Source organism: Hypanus sabinus, chromosome 2 (assembly GCF_030144855.1).
Source record: "Hypanus sabinus isolate sHypSab1 chromosome 2, sHypSab1.hap1, whole genome shotgun sequence".
In the NCBI taxonomy this organism is placed as follows: Eukaryota; Metazoa; Chordata; class Chondrichthyes; order Myliobatiformes; family Dasyatidae; genus Hypanus; species Hypanus sabinus.
Genome location: NC_082707.1, coordinates 69,772,245 through 69,782,203, shown reverse-complemented (window position 1 = coordinate 69,782,203; position 9,959 = coordinate 69,772,245). Strand labels below are relative to the sequence as shown.

At 40.1% G+C, this 9,959-nt stretch overlaps 1 protein-coding gene across 1 annotated transcript; it reads left to right on the top strand.

The window, feature by feature from the left end:
* The first annotated feature begins 8,773 nt into the window (after window positions 1-8,773).
* On the top strand, window positions 8,774-9,670 carry foxl2a (forkhead box L2a). Its single transcript, XM_059989432.1, has one exon. The coding sequence runs from the start codon at window positions 8,774-8,776 to the stop codon at window positions 9,668-9,670; it is 897 nt and encodes a 298-aa protein (XP_059845415.1).
* Window positions 9,671-9,959: the final 289 nt, after the last annotated feature.

The following is a 9,959-nucleotide window of genomic DNA, read 5'->3' as shown; positions in this document are numbered from 1 at the left end:
GGTAGTGCTTCTGTCTTAAAGGCATGCTTGTTTCCTTCTCAAATAACATGTTCAGCCAATGTCCATAAAAGCAGATTAAAATAGATAATTAGCATACGAATATTGGGCTTAAAATCGTTCACTCCCTTCCTGGGAGTATGCTAATGAATTTTGAAATTACACCATCTACTTAAAAATTCTTCGTGATTTTAACATATGTTGAATGAAACGAAGTGGCTAATAGTTTTATTATGTTTGGACTAAGGTCAGAATCCGATCCTTACGGTATTTTTGAGACTAATATAATTTTGTTTGATCTAAGTCGTTCACGTTATAAGGATGAACTTAGGAGAAGTGGCAAAGAAGTGTAAAATGATCCAATGACCTGTATTGGTTGTTAAGAGCATAATCATTAAAAGTACTTAACACAAACACTAAAGGTCAGGGACTGAAAGTAATAAATACTGAGATATGCAGAATGATTCAGGATATAACTTTGTAACATTTTGAGTCTCATTCTCTACAAGTGCTGTTTTGGTAACTCTTTATTCCACCCCCCCCCCCCCCCCCCCACCACCCAGATCTGATATTTACTATTTCTGACCATAAGAACATAAGACGTAGGAGCAAATTAGGCCATTCGGTCCACCTAGTTCGCTCCGCCATTTGATCTCGGCTGCTTTATTTTCTCTCTCAACCCCATTCTCATACCCTCTCTCCGTAACTTTGACGCTCTTATTAATCAGAACCTATCTATTCCTCTTTAAATATGACTAATAACTTGGCTTCCACAATCGTCTGTGTCAATGAATTCGACAGATTCGCCGCCATCTGGCAAAGAAATCCCTCCTCATCCCCGTTCCATGGAGATATCCCAAGATATCTAATTCGTAGACTCTCCCACAATTCGCAAGATCCTTTCCAAGTCCACAGAATCTAGCTCTTCCTCCTCCCCGCCCCGCCCCCCCCCCCCCCCCCCACACACACACACACACACACTCGAAACTCCAATGAGAACAGGCCCGGAGCCATCAAACGCTCCTCATACATTAACCTTTCATTCCGGGATCATTCTAGTAATCCTCCTCTGGAACCTCTCCAATGTCAGAACACCCTTTCCTAGATATGGGGCCCAGAACTGCTCGCAATACTCCAAATGTGGTCAGGCCAATGCCTTATAAAGCCTCAGCGTTACATCTGTATTTTAGTCCTCTTGAATTTCATTATAGAACTTATTACCTAAGTTCCATAGGTATAAACTAAATGTTTGTATTTGAAACATTATTGGCAACGTGTTGAAACTAGTTTGTGATGTAACAACAGCGTTTCGCAAATGAGACTAGAGTTACTTTCTGTGTAATCCCTCAAACTAATGCCTAGGATAAACTTGAGACTAAAGAGCATTGCTTTGGTCACGAACACGTGTAATGTAACGAAAAACACTACGTACATAAAATCGTAAAATCGTCAGTTTATCGACCGTGTAAACTCAGTTTAAATATATATGTGATCTATGTCGAAGCAGGATGACTGAGATTAGATGACAAATAAATAAACTCGGATTTAATTCTGCTTTATTTAATCCAATGCATATTAAATATTAAGATTTGTCTAAGTATTTGACATTATTTCAAGACCCTCTACAAAACTCTGCTTCAATATATGGAAGGCTAATAGTGCAGATGTTATGTAAGAGTTTCTTTGTGAGTATATTGTGATACAACAAGTTCATCTGAGTCAAAATCTAATAAGAAACTAGACAATTGTTTTCTTCAGAATTCATCCTGTTACAACCTTCTTCCCCAGTATAGGAAGTTCGTCTTGTAATGCATGGTATATGCGGAAGCCTATGTACTCTAAACTTGCCCTGCAATATAATGTTTTTCAGAGAGAAGAATTATAAAGAAAAATATTTTAAAATCGTTTCAAACGTAGCACAAGCAGTACTTAAAATATTTTCGAGTGGGTCGTGCTTCTTTTTTTAATATTAGATTAATTTTACAAATGCTAGATTGAACACGCAGTATATATGACTCGGCATTAATCATTGCCCCATCCAGATGGCCTAAAAGGGTCCAGCCAAAGTTCGGGATTTCCATGTATTTTTAACGGTATATCATTTCCTTATAATTTTATTCAAGACAGAAGTTTTATACGTTTTAATCTCTATGTAATGGACATCGCATATATCAGTTATAATATTTCATTTGCAAATGCGTTAGACTATTTATGTATGTGTCTGTGTATAAATTTTAAACGACAACTTTCAAAGAAGATGCTTATTTTTATTTAGGGAAATAGTTACATCATATATTGATGACATGGACTTTGTTGTATCTCGATAAATGTTACGTGAAATGTTTATGTTATTCTTGTATTGCAGACGTAGAGTAAATAATAAGCAGGAAGATACTTGCACGGCACGATCTAGAAGGTCCGAGATAGCCTGTTTCAGTGTTGTAATTGTTATATGGTTATAATAGAAGCTCAATCAGGACATTTGTGTAAAGTTTCCATTATAATTCTTTCCACAATAGCGTATGAGTCGTACAAGTAATTTCTACGATGGGTTGCATTTTACTGTATGAGATTCGGATTGAAATTTGTACCCACTTACAATCACAGTTGATTTTCTTTCTGGATAATTGCAAATGTTGTACCTAATATAGTAGTGTGACTTGCTGTTCGCTACCTATATCTATTAAAATCGATTGCAAACTAAGAGGTGAATGTAGCAGGAAAGGTCATTTGTTGAATTTGGATAATATGTTCCGTAGATTACAAATCTAGACACAAAATGTGTGTTTCCGTAATTTATGTATCCTAAAAGTATATTGATGGAATGAGTGCACCAAAAAACTCTCTTAAAAAGATAAGATTGTTTGTTGTTATAAGCATTCGAATGTATAACTATTGACACATTCGAATTTGTAAATTCCCCTCAACAATTTTGTCAGTGAATAAAATGCAGCGTTGCCGCGTGTTTTACCTTTGGCTGGGTATTCCATCGCATTGTATAAAGAAAAGGAACATCAATTTCAAAATATAGTCGACAGTAGATCTGCAATCTACTATTCACAACGGGCAGTTAAAGCAGTCGACAGGCTCAGGTCACAGAATGGAATCCAACTAAACAGTTTAAGGGTACACTATTTTATTACTCCAAACCCCCAAAATGTGCATATGTTTTTTGAGCTAGATTTAGAACAGTGACTGTTCAGGCCAACACTATGATCCTAATAGACAAGAGGTCCAATGATCAGTCAACAGAAATATTTAGTGGAGCAATTCTATCGCTTGTAGTTTAGTTCGAAAGAGCTAGCCGTCCATTCAGTGAATGTTACCACTTAATAAACGTATAATTCGCATGCACGGAGGAAACATAATATTAAACCACCAACTCTATCTTAACGTCTTAGTTTTTCACAACGTAGTATCCTTTCCCGATTTTCTACTTCACTTTCCCTCTCTTTGCTCCGCCCCCTTTCTCGATCTCTCTCGCAGCCCCTTACTGCCTCAGTCAACCTGAAGTCAGGAATTGGGAAAAGAAGACTGTATACCAGAAAGTCAATAACTAACTAAGTTAAAACTAGTTGTATTCGGATGTAAAACAAGAATTAACACTTACTTCACCCTGCAGTAAGGATCAAAGCTTTGCCGTATCAAACCACTGCCAACGAAGCCAGTACATTACTTGCATGGAACCCCTTCTCCAGATAAATCTATCTTTTGAATTTCAACTTAGGTTACTTTCTCTCTTAATCGGTGGATTGTTTGTACATAACTTTGTGCTGTTCATAACGAAAATAATAATTAAATGTTTTTAAATCGCCATATGTACTTACTGATACCATCCCAAAGCAATGTCAAATACTTCCTTCTCTTGCTGTGTTATTTGTAAATGTAACTAGCGAGTTCAAAAGCACAAACATTCAATTTAAAAAAAATCCACGCCCATTCCATTACTTTCATCATTCTGATTTCCTTATCGCTGCAATCCAATTCCGAAGCAACAGAGATTTAATCTGAATCACGGAGCCAACCTTCATAAAAGCAAAAGACGATGCAGGTGTGCTATTGATTGCATTAAAGGTGGAAAAATGCCATTAGGGTTAGCAAGACTGAGATTCCAAAGTAAAAATGAAATTACACCGAGTCACTCGCCACCTTGAGATGATAGGGCGGGGCAGCCGAGTGCCTAGTTTATTAATTATCTTTCCGAGTATTAAATTGCTACATCAGTCCCAACTGATTATTCTTTTGCATTGGGAGAATTTGGTTATTTATCTTTTGTTTTTCCATTTTATTCTGATTGGTTGTGTTATTCGTGAATGGAAATGTATCCTTATAAAACCTCTTTTACCATCTTTTTAGTATTGATTTTTAGTCATGAAGTTATTTTAACTTGTCCTTTTAATGTAATTTATTGTGATAGTTTGTGACTTTCCCTTTTACTCAACTTATGTTTCAATGACACACCATTATAATTGTACACAATCCGGTTCAATTTTTAATGAAGCTGTCTATATGCTTTAAGATATGTTATTTTAACGTAAATATCTGCTCTGTATTATATTTATATATATAAACCACGCAATTTTCAACTCGAAATATTAAAGGAATTATTGATTCACTGAACATACAGACGGTGGTCCGTTGATACCTGGGAAATTATTACCGTTTATCATTATTAGCATATTATATGTTTCAGTAAGTGGTTTCACCCTATGGTTAGATCAACTCTCTGGTGGAACTTGATAAACATGACCCTACCCCCTCCCTCTGAAATGGGCAGCATGGAACTTAATGGAAAATTAAATATCTTCATCTGGAATATTGATGTAGCACTGGAAATCATTCCATGGAGTGGAAACACTTAGATATTTTTATAATAATAATAACACAATGAAAAGACAAATCCCGTTCTTTCATTTATTTATACTGACATTCAGAATTGTCCGAAATGAATTGTACTCTCAGACTTAATTTCTCCGTCCGCAAATAATGTGACCAATTCATATTCAGTTAAACTTCAGAAGAAGTTTAGGCTATTTACTGAAAATATTGACTTGTTGGTACTTTTTTTTTACTGTTATTTTGACATTTTCTATTTACAATCATGCTCAAGCAGTCGTTTGAAGCACAGCGCCCTTCTGAAACATAAACCAGCATCCACATTAATGAAATACTGTCTTTAAGAATGTTATCCCCGCCCACATATTATTTCCTTTTAACTTTGTTCCAGTAAACTGATTCTCTCACAGCATTAATTCAGTTTATTACAATTGATGTTTCGCATAAACTACAGTTCTAAATTGATTTGATGAAACGATTAGCTGCCAAGTGACTACGCCGTATAAACTGGTCAATTTGTTCAATGCATCAGTATTTCGTCAGGTGTTTCTTTTTTACATAATATACAATGTTCGTGGTTTTACACCAGTGATGTTGCATCCGTATTATTCTGCCGTGAGTGTAGTTTATTTGAAGGAACAGTATGAGCAAAATTCCCATCCAAAATGTAAGGTTGCTATTCCGGAATAGTCAACCAACAATGGATCTCCAATGACATATAAAATAAATTAGGAATCCTAAATGGCTAATCTCTAGTGAGAAACGATACTTTCACGCGTGTTAAATATGACCACAGCTTTGGTCTATGCCCTGTTTGGAACTGAACCCTTTCTTTTCATTTTATTCATGCACATGTTCCATCCGATCTGCAATGAGTTGCAAGAATGCTGGAAACTCACATCCCACCACTCGGATCGCCACGGTTTAAGGATGCGCCCTACGAACTATTGCGAGGCAAGTTCGAGATGGGAAGAAAGTGTTGCTCTTGCCAGCACTGCTGACATTTATAAGAAAGATAGGAAGAATGCGTATGGAGAACGTAGATGATTAATGGCAATCTATATTTCACGCCAAGTTGTGCAATATTTTAGATGAGATGGATTTCTGGAATCCCTTCAAAAGCCTTAAGAGAATTTAAGTCACAATGGCATAGTGCCAATACTCAATGGGGCCTGACCATCTCTTCTTTTCAAATGCACCCTTCAGAGTACTAACGGAAACATTTTGTCTATTCATACTTTTCTTGTCTTTCCGGCAAAAGGATTTCAAAATTAAACTTCTGTGTGAGCAGATGCTGCCAGCGTGAGCTCTTCTTCCTAATGGTCAGGGGCATGCGAGGAAATAAAGCTGTCACTGTGACTCAGTAAGGTTGCGGTGCCTGAATTAGAGAGTAAACTATCTTCTCTTAACTGAAGAGAGTCACTAACCGAGTCACTTTTCATAGGGCCGGAATCCTGCAGTCGCCGTGCCTGACAACTGGGTGGAGTTAAGCTTTTAAACATAATTGAATTATTTATCTTAAGACTGTTATCCTATGCGTTATTCACTTCGTTATAATGGAGTACAGTACCTATCATATCCCCACCACCACCAAATGCACTTAATAGACATTAATAACGACAAGATATTCTGCAGATGCTGGAAATCTTGGGTAATTCACATAAAATACCGGATGAACTTAGCAAGTCAGGCAGCATCTATGGAGGGCCGTGACTCTTCGCCGACTGTTTATTTTCCCTCCCATAGGTGCTGCCTCGCTTGCTGAGTTCCTTCGGCATTTTGCGTGTGCTGATGCTATGAGTGTGTATTAGCAGCGCCTTTATTCTTACAAGGTGTGAAGACAGGATTATTCCGGAATAAGGGATGTTGCTCGAGTTAACAACATGGAAGAAAACCATTTCAGTTTGCATATAATTCTGTCGGTGAACAACATCCAAACAACCGTGCTTTGAGACCAGCCCATGCTGGTAGCGAATATTTCTCTCGTCTTCTCAACCAGCACTTAAAAGTGAACTTGTCAATCACAACACCGAAATTCTTTTTAACTTCCCCGATGCTCTGAACGCCTTTTCGTAGCTCGGCAAGATTCACTGAGACCATGGAATCTGTTTGTTTTACTGTTCTGTACCTGTACATCAACGTGCCCAGAAAAATCTCATTGTGCGCAGCGATTACCCGTTATTCAAAGAGGTTACGACTTATACCGGTTTCTACATGTTAGGGCACAATGATTTATTGTGGAGTTAAACGATTCAGTGCCACAAACTTTAAACAAGAGAAAGTTCTTAACACCGAGTTGTCATAAAATTCAACGGAAAGTTCCACAGAGGCTGCCCCACTTGTTCCTCCACCCGCGCATTTAACCCCTTCTCCATCCTGCCATTAGCAGAGCTATGTGGATGGGAACAAACTTTGTGCTGCGAAGTATCACAAATAAGATGTGATTCACTGGGAGATCTGGTCTGTGTTTCCCCGAAGCAGCCGCCGCGCTCCCGGCACATCCGAGCCACAGCTCGCCAGTGCAAAAAGAGATAAATACCTCGAACAGCAGATTTTCCCAATCCAGGGTCGCTTCCTTTAAAAGAGATGTGGGGGAAATGTTGGGAGGGGTCTTGAGGTGATAGCAGGGTGGGGGCTGTTAGAGGACAAAAAAATGTCCACCATTTCGGAGCCGAAACTGCGGAAACTTCTCTGGGGAATCTGAACGAGGTGATGACACACACAACAATGCTGGTACACCTGCACCCGGCGGAGGCGCGGAAATACCTCATACACAGGCCGATATGGGTGGTCGGCAGTGCGGACTCAACCCCCATCCACCAATTTCCCAGCAAAACATAATCCCTGTACTCCAAAGGGTGGTGAGGTGTGGGGGTAGTGGCGAACGCGGAACGTCGTAAACGCGTGGCGGTAGGTGCAGAAGATGGATCCTATGGTCACAGAGAATTAATCCTTATAATCAGCTATTTAACCAGGGAGTGAGTGGATCGAGCCGATTTGCCAGGAAATAATTTACAGGTCATCTTCGGAGCGGCAAATCAACTGATTGAAATCAACGCAAACTGGATTTGCAAGTTCTGTTCACGGATCGCTTCCGTGTATTTAGTAGGACCGACTAAAGTAAATGGCAATGGAAGTATTCAACTGGACGCTGAGTTTTCATTTAATTTGTTTTAACTGCAGTGGCATCCGACACACAACACAGAGTTATACAAACGAGGGTTCTGGGGCAAACTTGTGCACGTTTTACACATACTCGTGTAATGCCCTAGCTTTCTGGCTCATTGTGCAGTCTTTTATACTTCATCGATTTCTTGATAATTCTCGTGTACTCGGAGAGACATGGCGATTTCCATCTGAATCCTGAAACCCACACAGATTTGGAGCAGTGAGTTGAGTCCCCTCCCCATTTCGTACTACGCCGAAGTATGGAACTGTGACAGTGGTTCAAAAACTAAAATAAATATCATAGAAGGTTGTTTTTCTTAAGAATTTAAATATTCTGCAATTAAATATTTAAAGGCGTAATGCCTTCACATTAAACCCATGTGAGCAAGTGCGGTCTTGATGGGGGAGGGAATGACGCAAGCGGAAATGTGATCAGTTTCACTAATGAGGAGAGAGCATAGGCTGAGAGATTCACGAATAGGACGACGCATTTTTTCTCTGGACAAGGGGACGAAAAGGGCACGGCTTAAAGCGATAGAAACCCACAGCTTGGGCTGTGCAATCACAGTAACGTATTCGAATGTATTACGTTTGCGATGCAAAAAACAAACTGCCTACGAACTTGAACAAGGCTTTGGACGGAGAACGGACCGGAGTACTCAACCCCACAAGGAATTTGCACTGCAATTCTAGACTCTGGTGTTGCTGTTGTTAAAGAAACCTGCGGTGTGGCTGCGAAAAGAATAGAAAAGAGAGAAACTTTGATTTCACGATGGCAGCCTACCAGCACCCTGAAGACGATACCATGGTTCTAATGACTGACAACACCTCTACCGGTAGTTCCAAAGACCGAGTCAAGAATGAGTCATCCCCGGACAAGGCTACCGAAAAACCCGATCCGACTCAGAAACCGCCCTATTCTTATGTGGCCCTGATTGCTATGGCTATCCGAGAGAGTCCGGAGAAACGGCTCACACTTTCTGGCATCTATCAATACATCATTACCAAATTCCCATTCTACGAGAAGAATAAGAAAGGCTGGCAAAACAGCATCCGCCACAACCTCAGCCTCAACGAGTGTTTCATCAAAGTGCCCAGGGAAGGTGGCGGGGAGAGAAAGGGAAATTACTGGACACTGGACCCGGCTTGTGAAGATATGTTTGAAAAGGGCAACTATCGAAGAAGGAGGAGGATGAAGCGCCCGTTTCGACCCCCGCCTACCCACTTCCAACACAGCAAGTCGGCTTTATTCGCAGGTGACAGCTATGGCTACATCGGCCCTCCCAAGTACTTGCAATCGACTTTCATGAACAATTCATGGCCTCTTGGGCAGCCGCCTGCGCCAATGTCTTATGCCTCCTGCCAAATGGCCAGTGGCAACGTCGGCTCTGTCAATGTGAAGGGACTTTCGGGGCACACGTCCTACAACCCTTATTCGCGAGTGCAGAGCATGGGTCTGCCCAGCATGGTGAACTCCTATAACGGCATGAGCCACCACCATCACCCCCATCCCCAACAACTCAGTCCGGCTCCCCCGCCTTCCTCCAGCAATGGGGCCGGTCTGCAGTTCCCCTGCGCCAGGCAGCCTGCTGATCTCTCCATGATGCACTGTTCTTACTGGGACCACGACAGCAAACACAACGCATTACACCCAAGGATAGACATTTAAGGCAAACAGCGGCATGATATTATTACATAAATGATTTGCCCCAAATCCACTCTTCTCTCTTTAAGTTGTGCCAAATATTTACAGTGATGATCCCCACCAGGTAGTGTAAGTGTTTTGAACTTTTATCTTTAAAACACGAGAAAACAATGGGATACCCATCTGGGAAACGAACTGTCTTTTATGTACTTTAACTCTTACTATAAGAACATTTGTAGATGTGTTCATTTTTAAGCGTGTCTGACCAAACATTGTCCAGTAATAATGTTTCCTGATGATGATTCTTTAATTT

Coding starts and splice junctions, on each gene's coding strand:
- foxl2a (XM_059989432.1), top strand. CDS start 8,774: ATGGCAGCCTACCAGCACCCTGAAGACGATACCATGGTTCTAATGACT.